Source organism: Pseudochaenichthys georgianus, chromosome 6 (assembly GCF_902827115.2).
Source record: "Pseudochaenichthys georgianus chromosome 6, fPseGeo1.2, whole genome shotgun sequence".
NCBI classification, from domain to species: Eukaryota; Metazoa; Chordata; class Actinopteri; order Perciformes; family Channichthyidae; genus Pseudochaenichthys; species Pseudochaenichthys georgianus.
In genome coordinates, this window is record NC_047508.1 from 27105407 (window position 1) to 27124272 (window position 18866).

Below are 18866 nucleotides of genomic sequence, written 5' to 3' on the forward strand. Positions count from 1 at the left end.
TACATTGAAAGGAATGAGCAATGTTTACTGCCTATTTCCCATGAAAACATTTTTTTCTTGTAAATAAAAGTATTAGTTTTGAAATAATATAGATTATTCGGAACAAAGATGAACCATCCATCCATCTTCTCAAAGTGATTAAATGTTCAAAGATGAACATTTAATCATATTATTGGTGTGACTCTAGCCTGTTCATCCTTCCTGGTTGCTATACTGCAGAGAAAATGTCTATTAATGATGAGGCCCCAACTCTTAGCTTTGCATTTCTCTTATTTAGGGCTGTTCTCCAAGACTCTTCACTCTCCAATGTATTTTCTTAGCTTTATAAGAATCACTTCTATTGTGTTGTGTTTCAAATGGACATTTAGAACACATATATCCATCCAAGCATTTAGCTAAATGCAACAGTGAATAATAATATAAACATAAAGTAGAGAAATAATAACACTCATATGAGTATCTTATTTCATTAGCCATTGGATTGTCTCCCTCTGCAGGCTATTCATGTTTATATCATGCATAGAGTACATGCATTTAAACAGCAAAGTACAGAAGAAAAACACAGGTTTAAAAAATCTCATGGTTTAATAGCACTTTACATAGTTATACATTTGTCCTTAATACTGTTTGTAGTGATTCAGTAAGAAGTAGGAGGAGGTATTTGCGGAAGGAAGATCATTTACATGTAATAACAGTGACTTAGATAGTGTCATGGGTAAAACCGGATATTATTGGGTAGATTTACTTAGTTAAATTAATCCTAAAGAGTTTTTATTGCAATAAGGGGAGGCACATACATTTGAATTAATGTAGTTAAATGCTGCAAGGTCAAAACATACTAGGTGACAGTTTCATCTCTTGTTTGAAATGAGAGCGTTGACTTCATCCTCTGGTTTGAGACTATGCCATTGTGCTATTGGCCTCCGAGGATTTGCCACCATGTCTTCCCAGTGGCGCTGCTCAGTCCCAGTGCTGTTACTGCCCAGCAGCACTTTGCCGATGGCGTCATTCTTCCCGATCTTATCATAGTCCAACACAGTCACTGCTATCTGCACCTTCTATAAAAAACACATGAAAATACACACAAAGAAAAAATGAGTACATTTCATGAATTGCTTTTTTAAATGTTGTTTTTTGTGTGTGTTTGCATAAAAATATATACAGTATTTACCTCCATCTGTTCATATGTCACTTCAAAGCTAAAAGACTCATTAAAGTAAGGGTTTAAGGTGTGCTTCTTTGTTGTTGTTTTCTTTTTCTTGAGTCTTTTTCCATTCTGCATTAAGTGGATCTTTGCATATGGGTCTAACAGAGAAAACAGAGTGGTTAGTTTTTCCTTTTTTAAAAGTCTTGTTGGTGAAGTTGTCTGTCGCTTGACTCACCTGATAATCCACCCACGTCCATTTTCTTCAGGTTTTTGGCCTCCAAAATCACCACCGTCAGCTTCCCTGCAGTAGGCACATACCTCAAGGACAAACATATGTCTCCAAGTCGCTCACTCTAAAACAGAGAAAAATAAGTTAGCATTTTATTAAAGATAAAGTATGGCTTTGCAATTACAATGACATATAAGTGACCTTTCTGTGCATGACTCTGGTCATTGAATGTAGGTGTAAATATAAAAAGAAGAGAGTATTTGATATTACTCACAAAACCCAAATTTTAGTACTCAGTTTAGAAAAGCTTTTTCGCCAAAAAACAGTAATCATTTTGGATCAAGAGATCAATAGCAAGTTTTAATAGTATTTGACTAGTGCATCCCTATTTCAAGGTCATATCCTCCACCCCTCTCTCCGTGTGCTCACACCTCCTCCTTCTCTGCCTTCTGCAGATCCCTCCACTCCTGCAGAGACTGGCTGAAGTCCACACTGCTCATCAGTATCTTCACAGCTCCAATGGCGTCGTGTTTTGAGAAACGGTCGAAATCGTACACAGTCATCATCAGTGTTTTCCCGCCCAACTCCGTGTACGGTACCTACAGAACACATTCACAGATAATAATTAGAAACATATTTTGCACCATTTGCTGAGCCTGAACCCATTTGGGATCATTTAAAAAAAAAAAAAAAAGTATTTATCTTTGAGTTTACCTTAAATGTAAACGTCTCATTGAAGTTCGGTTCAAGGGTCTTCCTGTGCACTTTGGTTTCAAACTTTTTCTTTTTGTCTGGGAGCAGAAATACTTTAACATAAGGGTCAGAACTACCTCCCACATCCATGGCAGGAAGTTCAGCAGCCTGCAAGATGCCGACTATCAGCTAGAATGTGATAGCAAAGGAAAGTAATAACAAGAGATGAGATTCTCAATAATTGACAGCAAGTTATTAATTTGGTGAACATTTTAGAGTTTGCAGATGGTGGGGGAACATGTCATAGGGAATAGTGGCATCTCACTGTGTTGTCTGTGAAGTTGTAGTCTAATGTGTAATGGAGCCTGCCCAGCTTCTCCTCCTCCTTGGGCTCATTATCTGACAGCTCGGTTTCTTTGTTACCTTCGTCTTTCAGCGGCTGCAACCACAGACACACACAGATCACATGCAGGAATAATAAAACATAGCTTTACAAGTAATCAATTAAGTGCTTCTATCTCACAGCTATTTGTGTCGGGTTCATGCAGTATATTGTAAGCACTGCACAGCCAGAGGTGATTAAACAAAGATCTAGTTACCGTCTAAAGCTTATTTATTGTTTAAAGTATACAGGCAGTTTTACAGCATCAGTGTGGTTAAATGCGACCTGAATCCTTGAGGACAAGGGAAACACTCTTAAACAGCTCATCTCAGTCCTCAAACTTTACTACAATATGAGCTATGTGCAAAACATCCATTAGTCCTAACACACACTGACAGTTTTACTAGTCCTGTGTGACCCGGACGTCAGGACTGTGATCCATTGCAAGGACAGTACATCTGCAGGGGGACAGTGTGTGTGTGTGTGTGTGTGTGTGTGTGTGTGTGTGTGTGTGTGTGTGTGTGTGTGTGTGTGTGTGTGTGTGTGTGTGTGTGTGTGTGTGTGTGTGTGTGTGTGTGTGTGTGTGTGTGTGTGTGTGTGTGTGTGTGTGTGTGTGTGTGTGTGTGTGTGTGTGTGTGTGTGTGTGTGTGTGGTTTACCTTGCTGTAATCTCCATCCATTTCAGTGTCAATGCCTCCATTGCTCTTCTCTTTTCCCTTTTTCTTGTCCTTTTCTTTGTCCTTCTTTTTCAAGCACTTCTTCCACACACACACTGCACATGACAACACCACGCACAAGCTTACTATGCAAAGGGCAGCAACTGCCCATGATGGCACTGCAAGATGAAATAAACACACACATAGAGGATGCAAAATTGATTTCTTTAGTCAGCCACTTGAATGCAAAGGTAAACAGAGTGAGGAAAATCTTTATAGATCATATTTTGTGGTGGTGTTGTACTGCATTGCAATGTTCAGTCAGGTGTTTTCATGTCCATCTCTTATGTATTCTGCTTGTTCTAAAGCATCATGGAAGCAATATTTGACTATAAAATCATGTCACATATTCAAATACAAGATGACATTTTTTATGACTTTCAGTTTGCTTCCCCATAAAACATGCGCATAGCATTACAAGCAGTACGCATTAACAATCCTGGTATGTCGGAACTAATACAAATGAATAACTTCCACACAAGAGGAACATAAAACGCAGTTCTAGAGTAGATTTTAAAAGTAGCCAACCTAACCTGTTTTTCTGTCCCCTTTGAGTCAACGCTTGTTTGGCCTTATCATATGATGTGTGTACCTTGCTCATTCAGTCACAAAATGCTAGACACACCATGAGCTTTTACTGTTTTAGGATGGTTTGCCATCCAATTATTTAAACTGACACAAACACAGATGACTATGTTATTTATTAAGTGACTTGTATGATAAATGGAGATTACTTAGACCATTGTAAGACTCTGGCATTGTAAATGTTTGTTGACAGTGGTAGATAGTCCATTTTATTACTTTTGGTTGTGTGCGGTTTTTTTCAAGTTCATTTTTATATTTTTATATAACAATGACTGAATATTTTCTGAACATTATATTATACTTACGGCAGTTGCATAAAATCGTCTTGAAATGACAATAATATTTTGTTCTCGCAAATTATTTCTGTGATATATTTTAGCAGGCTACGCACCATAACAGCATATCAGTATGATAGTTTAGTTATGTTATTCCGGACATTCCTTTGGTTCCAAAAGAACAGAGCATGACCTCAGAGTCTGACTCACTGTGGACGCTGTGCAGTTCACTCATGAACTTGTTGGGACTGTGGCCTCCAGAATGGCCGGGGTTGGTTGTTTCATTTGGCAAGTGGGTTGTTGGAGCAGGGGTGCCCGTTGCAGGGGGGGCAGCTCGACGGTTCCCAGTCATTATTGGACAAGTAACAGATCCAGAATTAAACTGACAGAGAAACACAGAGTCAAGAAAATATTGTCTCAGCCCTTAAATAACAACTTGAGAAATTTAAGGAACATCACACTATACTAAACAAAAAACTAAAAATCTATTTTGAGGAACAATCAAAACAGAACACATAAACACATACAGCCTCCAAGTTTCCTTAAATGCTTTTGATTAGATGTATCTGTAGCATTAATATGCTTTTAGAAACGGTATGACCATCAGTGTCAAATGACTCCTGTTTCTGCTGGCCTGGCACTAACACTTTAACACAGGATATGCAAGCAGCTGTCTCGGTCAAAGCTGCTGACATGCAGGGGAGAGGAAGGGGACAATTGAAGTTGAAGCGTCACGCGTGGACCGCTGCTGTTCCACTGTGAGCTGCAGGGGTCAGAGTCATGGGCCAAGGTCATGCTCAGTATCTACGAAAAAAACTGCCAAGACTCCCATGTTAACAAAAATGTAGATACCTTTTTTTGCTATTCTGAAGTTGAGTCAGCAGATGAGATCTCACACCAAAGCAGGACACTGATCTCAGTTTATGTCTGCTTTTTCTGAAAAGACAGGTGCTAAACAGAAGCCACTGATTAATTACAGCTGCAGGAGCAAACAGATGTACCTAATAATGGCAGAAAGAACACCATGTCTCACATGATACAGGTCTCTTATACTGATCACATTATGTATTTCAATACTTATATATAATATTTCTGATTTGCTTTTGCAAAAGTTTGACTAAGTAATAATGAGAAATTCACAGATTTGATTTTTTTCACATGGTAATTCGAAATGAAAATACTTAAATGATTAATTGTTAAATATCGTGTATATATAAAACATATGTAAACGTAACTAAATGTGTAAATTTGCATCTTTCAATATGTTTGATGCAGATGATAATGAATAATGAATGACCAGCCGCACCATATGTCCCCTTAACTTTAGTTAAAACAGCAGTTAAAACTATTTTTACACCTCATCCAAAAAGTTAGCAAATTCATTACATTAATGTGTTCATTCTAGTGTCATTGCACCGTCACTGACAACTTAAGAGAGCCTTGTTGTTAGCTTGACATTGGACATTTTCTCAACCTTCACAAGAACTGCATCTTTCATAGACACAAAAGAAAATCACGGAATTTGGAGGTAAAAACTAATAAATCACCCAAGGTTATTATGTTGCACCTAGACTGTATCTGGTCAATAAGAGAATGACCCTCACCAACCTGATTATTCTAATGTTGTTATGGTTTACACAGTTACTTTTCACTGAGCACAGTTGGGAGATAAATACATCAAAGTACTTTAATTTGATAAAACTAAGAGAAAGATAAGGACCCAGAGACATACCTGTATTCAGTCGCCCCAGCAGCAATGTCCAGACACACAGGTACTCCTTCTTCCCACAGAGAGGTGGAGGTGGAGGAGGAAGAGGATAGATGACAGGACCAGAGAGGGTGGGACAGGCGGAGGAAAACAGTGAGGGAGGAAAGAGCTTTTGTATCACCAGTTCATAGATGTCACAAAGAAGAGAGCAGGTGTATGAAAAGCTGGATCAAGGGGGAGAGCAAGAGCGTGGTAGCGTAGGACAAGGTGGGGAATTGCAGCTCGGTCTTCTTCTATTGCTTCCTTCTGTGTGGGTGTGTGTTACTTGTGAATGTGATCTTGTCCATCCCTTCAGGTCTCATGGGAGCACGGGTGCTTATTTGCACCCCACCTCTTGTGACCTCTGTCCCATCCCAACAGGTCACCCTCACTGGGCCACTGATGCATATTCATTAGCGAAATGACATGGCTTTTTAAAGGCTTGTTAGCATAGTGAGAGTTCAGCAATAGAGGACATTTACATTCACTGTGGACAGCTCTGTATGTGTGTGTTGGTGTGTGTGCATCTGGCAGGAGCTGCAAAACTGTCTCATATTGTCTATGTATAGATGATGTTGCCTAATTTAGAAACTTAGGATGTGGTTTCTACAGCAACACAGAGATCAAGTTCCGGCCCCGCCCCGTTCACCTTGAGGTACCAGACATACTGTAGAGATACTGTATAGAAGGAGGGAAGAAAGAGAGGGGGATGGGCAGGGGAGGGTGGGGTGGGGTGACATCACCTCTGTCCTTGACATGTGGAAATACACACAATGCATGTTTCTGCTTATCGGGAACATTTTAGATCAACATGGATTATCACTTCCCAAAGTCTGCTATTTTAATAATGATGTGACAGTATGGTCAGCTGACTTTTGCTTTCAGCATTAGTACATTTTCATGTGTAGAAAATAAACTTTATTTAGTTCTAGCCAGTCCCATTGATAATGATCTCTTTAACAAGGGAGACCTAAGAACAATTACATATAAACAGTATAACAGCACAATTTATGAAACACTTACAAATATTGTTGACGTCTGGTGATGTTATATCTGATCTCAACGAAGAATATAAAGCTTCTCTGCAAACATTCAGGAATTTCTTGAAATCAAACAGATCTTCATTTATGTGCTTTCTTAGAGACAAAGAGTGTTAATGGTGGACATAAAGCTTTTTAAAAGACATTGTAGGAAACGCATACGTGTTTGCTTTTTTTTCTACACCTAGCACCACTCCTATTGACCATGTACAGCTATATTATCAGATTATGAAAGAGACTTATGATTTCCATAAAGAAATTGTTCATTCATCTAACCCTAACTCTAACCTAGTCACATGACATTTCATGTCCAGTATCATATATTAATAATCTTAAATGTATTTGTATTTAGTACTTTTGCACAAGCATTTTAAAAGGAAAATTGTGGTACAATAAATGTTGTACATAAGTGTTTACAGTATACCAATGTCCTTGGTTGTAGGGTTAGAAAACATCTTGACGCTAGGTGGCAGCAGTCACTTCTGATGTGAATTACAGCTCTACAACAAACCACAGAAGAAGCCTCGTCTCTAGGATACGGAGGAAGCATTCCTGTTGGGCTGATGGTAAGTACTCTGAGATAAAAGCATCGTGTTGTGGCTAATATTTTTGTTTGTTTGGTTCATACTGGCAGCTAGAAACTAGTGCGTTTATGTTATATCTTGGGTTTGTAATAAAATAAGCCCCTGTGCGGAAGGGTCCATCTCATTTCATTCAGCTAACTAGCAGATGCTAATGTTATCTACGCAGCTTCTAGCTGTTAGCAGTGATCAGAAAATAGTTATACGAGTTTATAACGCTAACCAAGTAAACTAACTTTACACTGATTTTTTCAAAGTGAACATTGAGTAGTGGAGGTGGAAGAAGTAAAAGTAGAAGTACCACAGTGTAGGAATACTCTGTTAGAGTTAAAAGTCCTGGAATCAAAATGTTACTCAAGTAAAAGTACAAAGGTTTGACTCGTAATTATACCTTATTTATCGAAAGTAAAAGTAGTTATTTATGCAAATTGGTCCATCCCAGAATAATATTTGGCATATATTTTTGATATTGCTGTATCGATGTGTTTATTTAAATGTGGTAAAGGGGCAGCTAATTTGTATTACTTTGTAGCTTGTGAATTTACTCCAGGTGTAACTAAAGTCTTATTTAATTGTTGATTATTTTTTACATTATTAATCCAAACGTGAGATGTAAGACTGTAACCCTAAATTGAAATCCATCCTGTGTCAAATGTTTGTAAACTAAAACTGTGCTGCATACATTATATTGTTGGAATTTCAAGCCCATCTGTAGAGTTTTGAGGCAGTAGTATTTAAATGTCGTGTTGCTTTTTATGAAATACCAAAAGCATATTTGGAAAAAAGTTCTGTTTCCTGTTTGTAAATTGTGTATTTTCTCTTGCAATTGATATTTATGTTTCTTTCAGGTTGCAGGGATGCCGCCAGTGGAGCGTCTTCATCTGGATCATGTTGTGCAGACTGTGAGTGTGTTGGAGTCAGTTGTCCTCCGCAGTTTTGGCCCTGAAGGAGGACAGGTTCTGTTCACCAGAGACACGGGACAGGCGATGTTGAGCCGCAGTGGGGCTCGCATTCTCACTGCGCTACGACTTGAGCATCCACTGGCCAGGTAACACACACACTCTGTCACTATGATAGTCTTTGACAAGTGACATTTTATATTTTTTACATATTTGTGTGTTTTAGGATGGTGGTGGAGTGCGTCTTGAAACACAGCACTGTAACAGGCGATGGATCCAAGACGTTTATCCTACTGCTAGCTTCATTACTACGGATGATTCATAAAATGGCCTGCAAGGAGCCTAATGTGTCCCACACCTACACCTCCAGGCAAACGGCAGAGGCTTCAACTGCCAGGCACTTGGCTGACAACATTCTGGCATTTGCATTGGAGGAGCTAGATGATCTCATAGCCATGGGAGTGATTCCATATGGATGCTGTCTGTCATGGGAGGATTTCACTGCAAAAAAACATTTACCAGGACCCTCAAACAATGACTGTGTTCAAAAACTGCTGACATCATTCTTTCAATCACGTCTGGGTCGTTCCCACTGTGACTTTATAAGCAAACTAACCTGTGAACTGCTGACTCACTGGAAGTTTAAAAGGGACCAACCTTCCTTATCACTTGAGTTTGTAAATGACAACTTGGATGCATTGCACACACCTGTGTCAGGCTTCCCTATCAGTTGTTCACGTTTGATTGAGGGGCAAGTCATTCACAGAGACTTTGCTACACCGTGCCCTCAGACTGAACAAAAGACAGTTAAAGCTGCAGTTTTCTCTGGTTACCTACAGCCCAAATTGCTCAATGCAGGACAAGTGCTGCAGCTGGGATGTGGAGAGCAATGGATGGAGGAGAATTCAAAGAACAACAGAAGTATAGTGCAGTTTAGCGCCTGGACAGAAAGGTCCCTGGACTGTGTCTTTGCAAACCTGCAGAGTTTGGGTGTCTCTGTGATCCTGTCTGCAGTGAAGCAGTCGGCTGCTGTCCTGTCTTTAGCTGCACAGGCAGAGATGTGCGTTGTGGAGTGTGTCAGTGAAAATGAGCTGTCTCTCTTTGCCCAGCTAAGTGGGGCCACACCTGTCTCAGACTGCTGGATGGTTGAACCAGAGCACGTCGCTACGCTGACCTTTTGTAGACCAATTCTGCTGGGAGCCCATAGGTATAAACATGTCTCTTTGCCACTCATATAACATGTATATTTAAAAGTCAGAAAAATGCATACAATTCATTATCATAGATAATAATTGATTTAACATACATGTATATTGTTTTGATTTTCTCAATCTTCTTTGATTCATGAATGTTAAAATTGGACTTTTTCTCCCACAGGTATGTCCATGTGGCTTTCAATGATTCAGAGGAAAGGGTCACGGTCAAACCATGTAGTCTGGTCATTTGTGGCCTAGGGGAAGGACAAACTGACCAGTATACATGTGCATTTCGAGACGCCATCCGCATGCTCCTTTCAACATGGGAGCCCATGGGTATGACTGCAACCACAGCCTCAAAGAGGACCTTGCAGTCAACCAAAAGCACTTATTCACATGTGGATCAGATCCCCAATGTACCTCCCTTCCAGCAGTGTGGGTTGCAGCCAGGTTATGTCATACCTGCTGGTGGGACATTCGAGTTTCTCTTACACCATGCCCTCCTACAAAATGGCACCAGTTGCTCAGCCTCTGATGACACTGTTAAGAGTGGCCTTGCTGTTTCCCATCTCTTGGCAAATGCTCTGCTGATCGTGCCCAGACAGATTTATTCCCACAGTCCAAGACATTTCCTGCAGGCTCAAGCAAGGTTCCAGACTATTATTCAAAACCATTCCCACCCCTTTAGCCTTGTCTACAAACAGGAGCACAGATCAATCTTTGGGGAAAGTGCATTTCCTCTAGAGGAGGATAAACTAACAAAGCATCGTTTTACTGAGGCTGACGTGTCAGCAAAACTGTTCATGTCAGACTCCGGCCTTGAATCTGTGTCTTGTAAATACCAGCTACTTCTGGCTGTTCTGCAGTGTCTCTCAAGTATTCTCCATGTAGACACCGTGCTGCACACACACACTGCCTTACACACTCAGTCACGCAGACTTGCTAACACTTCCTGGGAGGACACAGACGACGAGACTGAAGACTGAGATTGTATTGCAAAAGGTAAAATAATTAATATATTTTTGTATCATTCAAAAGGTGGAAGGAGATCATTTGCAGATTGCTCTAGCAATATTAGTAACACATGTATTTGAAATGCAACTTTATACTTCCACTGTAATAATAAATTACATTTCATGGCAGCACTGTTGTATAGTTCAGTTTTTGGCTAGTAAAATGTTACAGTGGTTCTTCACCAATCAGTCCAATCAAAGCTAGGTTTACCAACACCAAAGAAAACATCAAACAACTTAGTCTTAGTCTCTGTATTTGACAGAATGGGCAATTGTTATCATATAATTTAGTCTGTATCTACTGTGTTTGTGTGGTAGAGTTAATGTTGATTTTGGCGTAGTTTCTCTTGAGTTTTCATCATGGTTCCTATTCTTCTCTTCCTTATCTCGTTTTTCCTGCCCTCTTCCTTTGGCCAGTACACATCATGTTACATAAGAGGCATACACACAGAACAACATGGAGACATGTCTCACATATGAACATAGTTCTTTTTATAATCAGCGTTATCTCCATAGTGGGGGTGGGGTGTCTGAGAGGGAAACACCCGGCTGTCAACAACCAAATCAAAGGGTACTTCCTTGTGCTATAATCAGAGGAAAACTAACTTTTCTCACCTCTTTTTGGATGAAAAAGCGAGTCATTAGAAATAACATGACTCACTACCATACATAATTGTGCACCGTTTACTGTAATCTGTCTATACGCCTTGTTTTGAAACACATATTTGGATTGATTGTGATGACATGACTAGGAAAACAAAAACACTTCTTGGCATGGATCAAACTGTACATGAGTCACACTTAATGAAAGAAAGAAGAAAAAGAAGCTGGGAGGAGTATTAAGAATGTATTTTTCCATTGTGCACACAGATTAGGTCCTGGATGTTGTTTTGAGTCTTATCAAGGCACGTCCACCCATCTAACCCCTGCATCCCCCTATATCCTGCACCACTAAATCCAACATGCCAAGGAAAGTCAGTTTGATAGTATCTTATTTTAATAGTGAAGAATTTGCTATTGTACTTAATGTATTTAACTCGGTGACCTTCTGAGAAATGGCTTAAAGAAAACAACATGACGTTCGCTGTGTGAGTAACTGCGTGCCATTGCAAAACACCTTCAGAGTCAGTACAATTTATTTTATTAGGCTCTCATTAATTTTGTCTCTGTGAAACATAGTGCATATGGTATAAATCAAGTCCAGTCTATGTAACATGGAAAGAACATTATAAAATACATCATCACATTTAAAACACATGTACCATACAACCATCTATGTGTATAAACCTTTTACAAATAAAAAAAGACATTTACAAAACTTGACAAAAAATGAAAAGGCGTTTTTAGAAAGGGCATGTTATGGATAGAGACAATAGGAAGGGTACAAATAAAATGTCACAATGTAGAAACTGAGATGCTACTCTAATACCGAGCTAGGTGAACCACACTGACCGCAGTTCCCAGCTTAGCATTGAATCGGCTACTAGTCACCATAGTTTTATATCTGTGTTGTAAAAAAAAAAGGACTAGAATTTCATTGGCTATTGCTGTAGTGATGGTGGTGGCCTTTTCTGAGGCCCTGAGCCATGATTCTTCTGGCTGTCAAGTGATGGCAATAGAAATGTGATCCATATACAATAATATGATCTTTTGTTTAGATAATTAGCAGTTCACAAACACTAATTACAGTCAAATGACCACACAATTATGTCTTCAATACATTGCCACTGAAGCACAGATGACACCCATTCTATAGTTGGGCCTTATAACCACATTGCATCTATGTAGTCCAGAAAGGGTGGGCCTAAGTGTCAGTAGCAGTTATAGCTGATGTATTATGTAATAATCAGAGATATCCCCACACAGCCGAGCTTAGATTGTCCCACTTGAACAAGCAGTGTTTATGGCAGTGGAGAGTCATGTGACTCTAGGAATAGCATCATGCAATATTAATAAAGGACTCCAGGATGTGATGGTGGGACTCACACCACCTCCCGAGATTTCCTGATGGCGCAGCACAGGAGCATGCTAAAGATCATCCCAAACACCTGCAAAAGAAAGAGAGACATACATTACTTGTGTTTGTTCTTTACTCACCTCTGCCCTGCGCTCATCCTCCAGGGCAGCTGTCACTTAAACTTGATGAGTTACAGTAAATCCCACACTTACCATAACAACCCCAATGGTGATGCCGGCTCCTCCAATGATGTGTAGCTTGGAGTCAAACACCTCTTCAATGGCATCAGGGCAGCTCTGCAACACACCAGCATAATTCCTTTCAGCTTCCTCTAAGCCTATGCTGAACAACATGACGTGTGGTATTGCACACTTAACAGACAGCCTGAGAGCATACGGGCTCTGGTAAACCAGTGTTGCCATAGTTACACTGCAAAGAGGCTGAGGACATTAGTGTGCAAAGGAAAGAATGATAACCTATGGCACACGTTTGACAATTATTTGACATACAGTAACGTAATTGCTTCCTAACAGCTTTTAGAAGTTATGGATTGTCTTTGTTATTGAAATATGATGTTCTTTCTCTAGCTCTTGACTGAAGTACCTATCTGTGTTGGCATCCAATCTATACAAACATTCAGAGTTGTACCTTAGTAATGAGCTCCTCAAGTAGCTCTCCCTGGGGACAGGTGTCTTTGTCAGCCTCTTCTACCGTACCACTTGGCCCGCAACAGTTCAGCTGTGGAAAAAAGTCATGCCTTTAGAACACAAGATGGCAGAGGGAATAGACATCTATAACTTAAAGTATTTTAAAGGAACATTCTTGTTACAATTGTTATGTTGTTATCACAATGAGGTTGCTAGTCAACTGGTGGAGGCACTGTCCAAAATAACCGATCTCCAAAATAACCTATAATTTTTCTTACATAACTATTGGTGCAGAGATTAAAGGAACCCAACATGTTTATGCTGTTAAGAAGTTATAAGTAAGTGTGTGTTTAGACTAGCTGTTTCCCCCTAGATGATATGCTGTAGGATAATTGCCTCCGGGCTCACTAAAAAAGAAAGTACAGGTGCTTATTTTCCTAAAATGTGGTATTTTGCTGAATTTACAACTTCTAATCATCGTAAACATTCTTAATATTAGGCGGCACCGACAACTTTCCCATGGGAATACATTGCTTTAAGGAAATATTGCGTGTCAAGTTATTTTAAGATAAGATCTAAGTCTACCTGAATTAGTATGAAGCTGAAACTAAAAGACATGGCTCACCCCAGTTTGAATCATCCGCAGAGTGTCTCTGAGTCTCTTATCTGAATTTGGCATCTTGAACTTCTTGTAGGTCTGCATGTAGGATGATGTGATGTCGTTTACCACCTGAAAAACAGCAGCAAGACGATAAAATAATACTTTATACACATAACTCACATTCATTGTGGTACCATTCATGTTTGTAGCTTTGTAGAAAAGTTCTATCCAAATAAATGAATAATTATTACATAAACTTGTACATTACCTTGCTTTGGTTGGAAAATACCCAGATACCAGCCGCAACTTCAATGGCAAATATGATAAGCAGAAAGAAGAAGAACTGCAAAGAGATAGACAAAATTAAACTCTTTTGATTGCTTGAATGTGTGCAGGCGTCTGCGCATGTCTTTTGAATGCATGTGTGAACAAGTTACAAGGTCACTTGAGTGTAGCTGAACCTAATTTACAGGCTCCTCCTCCTGGGAGATTTAGTACAAGAAGATTAGGGCCAGACAGGGAGGGAGGGGGAGAGACGGGGAGAGACAAGTGCTGCGAAATCTAGAGACTCTTCTCTGGCCTTGATACTGTTCAGTAAACAAAGATGAATGTAGCTTATATTTCTTGGAGAGCCCAATGTCGGTCTACAATCCACACTTGCTTAAGTTCAGTAACAAGGCCATATGCTGCTGAGTAAGATTGTGACAAATACATATAGACCCGGATATAGTATAAGAAACTGTTTTAAATAGTTTACGTTTAATGTTAGTTAAGTGCAGAACGCAAAAGATGGTACAAACCATTCCCAGCATACAGGGGGACTCCTGGATGGCCCCACAGCAGCCCAGAAAACCCACCACCATCATTAGAGCTCCAGCTGCTATCAGGATATATACACCTGCACACAGATACAGAGAATCACAGACATATACAAGCATATTTTGCAGCACTCACATAATCCAAAATGTAACTTTGCTTAAAAGATAAGGGATAATGTTCCAGCTCAAGGACAGAGGGAATCTTACCCGTGTAAAACACATTTGGAGAGTCTGTTTCTTCAAACAGGCCTTTGGTCTGTGGGTCTAATCTCAGCCACAGGCCTATCGTGAAGACAGCAGTGCCTGCAAGCTGAAACACAACATCATGTTTATTTTCACAAACAGTTCTGCAGTTAATTATCATACCACTAAATGCACGATGTACACAGTCAACCTGATAGTACATATCAATTATATTAGCGAGAAACTAAGCTGAAGTTCTTGTCATTCATAAGCACTCTCCATATTTATGCAATATGCCATTTGACATCTTGTGTATTTAATTTTAATTTTACCACACCAGTTTACTTGGTGCTGTCTGAATTTTAAAAATGTTTCTGCTTCCAGTTATCATTTAAAACATGTACTAACTAAGCATTCTTGTGGTCTAATTGTTACATGTTTTTCTCAGTTATCAGTCGAGGAAGAGGTCTCCACAGTCCTTTCTGTCATATCTAATTCTTCACCCACAACATTTCCAACAAATCTATTGAAGATGCCTTTTTTCAACTCTTAAAAAGTATAGGTCTGGGGACAGACATTTGTAACTCCTCACCAATGAGACTTTGATATTATAGTGTATAGAACACATTGATGTATTAAAACATATTGATGGAGGCAGGAAAGGCTGTAATTTGCTCATCTAACTGCATAAAAACAAGGACCCTTTGTGTTTGTATTGTTCACATGTTTGCTTACACATCAACATGTATATTTAATATTGGCACAAAGTAGCATGTCGATCCATCAACACATAGATGCCTGCATGTTATTATGTATGCATGTACATATATTCTGCAGCACTGATGTTGTGCATAGCATGTAACCAAACAGAATAAAGGTGTGTATTTTACACTGCATACGTCCCTTCATGGTACCAGAGATTGTGCAATGTGCTACACATTGACTCACTTACAGGGCTTGGCAGCATACACAGGTCTGTGAATATTTAACTTTAAAAGTCAAACCGAAAGATGGCAATCTGTTTCATTCCAAGTGTGTTTGTGTATATTTGGCCATTCTGTTGATGACTTTTACCTACTCTTTATTCTAGGATGTTTTATGTTCCATTGTGTAAACAAAAGAGCAGGTTAGAGCAAAGAACAAATGTGTACTAGTCCAGTAGTCTTTTCCACCTCTTCTTTCCTCTCTCGTTCTCACACACAATCAATCCAACACCACATGATTAAAAGTAAAGCACACCTACCCAGAAGAAAGAGTTGAAGACAAACATAAGATATTTCACACACTTGATTCCCCCAACGACAGCCATGCTGATCCAGTCAACACAGTTCACAGCTCTGAGTGATTTTTAACTATCTGCTTCCCAGGAGGAAGTAAAACATAATGGTGTCAGTTTAAAAAAAACGTGGTGAAAGGAGAGATCGTTTTCATTACCACGCCTTCATGAAATCACATGACTTCTACAGTTAGGGAGTGGCAAGAGAGCCTTGTTACTCAAAAATCTGACCTCCATTGTTTAATGTGATATGAACTCCTGCCTGTGTTCCTTCCTCTCTTTTGTCCCATGTTTATACACACACAGCTTATGTTTGTAACTTCTGCATTTCTGAAAGTTATGCTGGTGCATACATTTGGATATAGCAGGAAGTAGGACATAGGGCTCTGTCTAGGCATGTTAACCAACACATTTTTTAAATACCTGCCCAGCAGCATATTACCTGCTCTGTTATCTGAACTGTGTGCACAGTTACTAGACTGCTCTAAAATGTGACTATACCTATGTCTCACAGAAGCTGTTTTATTTAAACCAAGGTCTGTTAACCCCTTGAAACTTGATGCATTGACACAACAATGCACATAGACACTCTTGTTGTGTCCAGATTATCGGTGTCATGTGATCTGTGGCTGCATAATGACCAGTGTATCATATATTCACTTCCTGCTCAGTCCAACACAAATGGGAAGTGTCTGCACTTTCATTGGGTTGGGATGTTTGAGCAGGATTTTTCTATTAATTGAAATTCAATCAAGGACATGCATTTTCAATTCATGGTCACCATCCTGGCTTCTTACTGCTATTATTTACAGACACTGGTGATTTTTACAATGTATAGTGGATTTTATTTTTATTTTTTCCATGTTGTGTTGCCTGGGTCATTTGCATCTCACACATAAGCACACACACACTTTGGGAAATCCCTGCTCTGTAATGGATGGTTATTCTAGGCTCTATCTATAGCTGCACTGCACACATAATAAACGTTCATAAATGGGCAAAGCATTCATGTGAAACCACACACACAAACACACCACAAACAAACTGACAGAAGACACACCCTGCAGGCTTAGCTGGACACAAATAGCCTCCATGGGATATCTAGGATTTATGCACACACTCACTCCCTGACATGCGCAACTGTTCACATCACGTGAGGAAGAAGAAGCGTTCATTATTATAATATCAGGGACATTCTCCACCACAATAAAGCCCCCCCCCCCCATTGCATTTATTAAAATGCTGTGCGCGCAAACTCCAAAGAGTAGTCTGCACGGTGGAACTGGGTCACTTGGCCACCGGGAATTATTCGTCCAGCCCTCTCGGTCTGCACGCGTATTGGGACGCTTTGTATTTAGTTGTGGTCAGTGCCCAAAATAATGCAGGGGCACCTCGAGGATATACTGTGATAAGTAACCGAGACTGTGAGCACTCAGTACGATCCTGCATCTGGGACGTCGTCTTATTTCATTCATGATAGTAACTGGCTCACACTCGAACGCGCATGCACGCAAAACTCTCTCTGTCACACAGACAGGGTGTATAATTTATTCTTTAAGAAGAATACAATTTCTCGCTTCAAACTCACCCAGAATACGAGGTTGAAGGCGAACATCAGGTATTTGACGCACATCTCTCCCCCCGACAGTGCAGCCATGGCGGTGCTTGATCTATCTCACTTCTGCTGGTAGCACCAATTAAAACACTCAGTAGAAAAGAAGACCTTCGAAATAACAGTCAGTATGCAGATTGAGGTTATTTGCCGACGCGTCGCACTGATACGCGCACCGTGCTGTGCGCGCCGGTAGTGGTCCGCCCCCACTGTCTGCACAGCCCCCTATAGACTTTTTTTAATTTATCACAACATTTTAACTTTATGCTTTTACACGTTACATTTCTAATTACATTTTTCAAAGACATCTACATTAAATTAAATTAAAGGGCTGATAATTATTGGAGGGTTTTTTGTGTGAGTTATCAATCATGTAATGACGTTGGCATTTGTGGAAATGTTTGCTAAAGTTATCATATTCTTTTAGAGGGGATTGACATAGCAGTTTGCGAGACTAAATGGGGATTTAGTGCACGAGTGAGAATATCTCTGGTTGTCCAAATAGGATTACAGAGAACATCATTATTTTTAATTGTTAGCCTGTAGCTCTGATAGAAAACCTTAAAGTCTGCACTCAGCGTGCGTCTTTGCTTCATACAATGGTACATCAGAGTCCTGCACAGCAGCCTGCGGTGGGCTTTTTGACCACAAGTTCCTGCAGCACCATGGGCTGTGGGATGACGTAATTTTCCCAGAATAGAAAAAGCGCGTTCAGGGATTGAATATACTGTACATGAATGAACACGGTGCACGAGCTGTGCATCTCCCCCAGACAAATTCCTCAAACAAACAGAAAGTGACCAGAATTATCCTTCAGTTCAAAACACCAGTTAGTCAATATCATTCATTTTGGTAATTATATTGTGTGCATGTGTGTTTTGTGGTCTGCATCAGAATGTTGAACCACCCCCTAATTTACCTATCAATGTGGGGTTTAGGAATTTAAACTAATGGTTTTATCCATGAATACATGATTTACTTAGAGTTTACAGATTCATTATTAATAGTTAGTCACGAATAAGAAAGGAAGAACCATTTTTTTATACGTACGTAAAGTTTGCACCTGAGAGCATTGACCCATACACTTTCCCAGTGTGTGTGTGTGTGTGTGTGTGTGTGTGTGTGTGTGTGTGTGTGTGTGTGTGTGTGTGTGTGTGTGTGTGTGTGTGTGTGTGTGTGTGTGTGTGTGTGTGTGTGTGGTGTGTGTGAGAGAGAGATTTTGGCAGAGTTCAGTGTTGTGTTTGTGCATGTCTACCACCACAACAGTGTT

General features: G+C 39.8%; 3 protein-coding genes across 4 annotated transcripts; 1 reads left to right on the forward strand and 2 right to left on the reverse strand.

The window, feature by feature from the left end:
* Positions 1-566: 566 nt before the first annotated feature.
* On the reverse strand, positions 567-5980 carry syt1b (synaptotagmin Ib). Its single transcript, XM_034085448.1, has 10 exons — positions 5759-5980; positions 4879-4962; positions 4237-4408; positions 3110-3285; positions 2395-2508; positions 2091-2258; positions 1808-1975; positions 1383-1500; positions 1172-1305; positions 567-1058 (listed from the first exon to the last, which is right to left on the reverse strand). Exons 3-10 carry the CDS (start codon positions 4376-4378, stop codon positions 852-854), a joined length of 1227 nt encoding a protein of 408 aa, XP_033941339.1. The 5' UTR covers positions 4379-4408; positions 4879-4962; positions 5759-5980; the 3' UTR covers positions 567-851.
* Positions 5981-7306: 1326 nt separating this feature from the next.
* Positions 7307-11519, forward strand: bbs10 (Bardet-Biedl syndrome 10). Its single transcript, XM_034085171.2, has 4 exons — positions 7307-7379; positions 8243-8442; positions 8520-9500; positions 9671-11519. The coding sequence occupies exons 1-4, from the start codon at positions 7377-7379 to the stop codon at positions 10473-10475; spliced, it is 1989 nt and encodes a 662-aa protein (XP_033941062.1). The 5' UTR covers positions 7307-7376; the 3' UTR covers positions 10476-11519.
* A 107-nt stretch (positions 11520-11626) lies between these two features.
* Positions 11627-17779, reverse strand: cd9a (CD9 molecule a). 2 transcript variants are annotated; one of them, XM_034085172.2, is made up of 8 exons: positions 17573-17779; positions 14733-14835; positions 14508-14605; positions 13976-14050; positions 13732-13836; positions 13108-13197; positions 12672-12755; positions 11627-12550 (listed from the first exon to the last, which is right to left on the reverse strand). In XM_034085172.2, exons 1-8 carry the CDS (start codon positions 17639-17641, stop codon positions 12485-12487), a joined length of 690 nt encoding a protein of 229 aa, XP_033941063.1. In that variant the 5' UTR covers positions 17642-17779; the 3' UTR covers positions 11627-12484. The 2 variants fall into 2 exon arrangements, with proteins under 2 accessions (XP_033941063.1, XP_033941064.1); XM_034085173.1 differs by lacking the exon at positions 17573-17779 and adding an exon at positions 15952-16089.
* Between the last annotated feature and the right edge of the window lie 1087 nt (positions 17780-18866).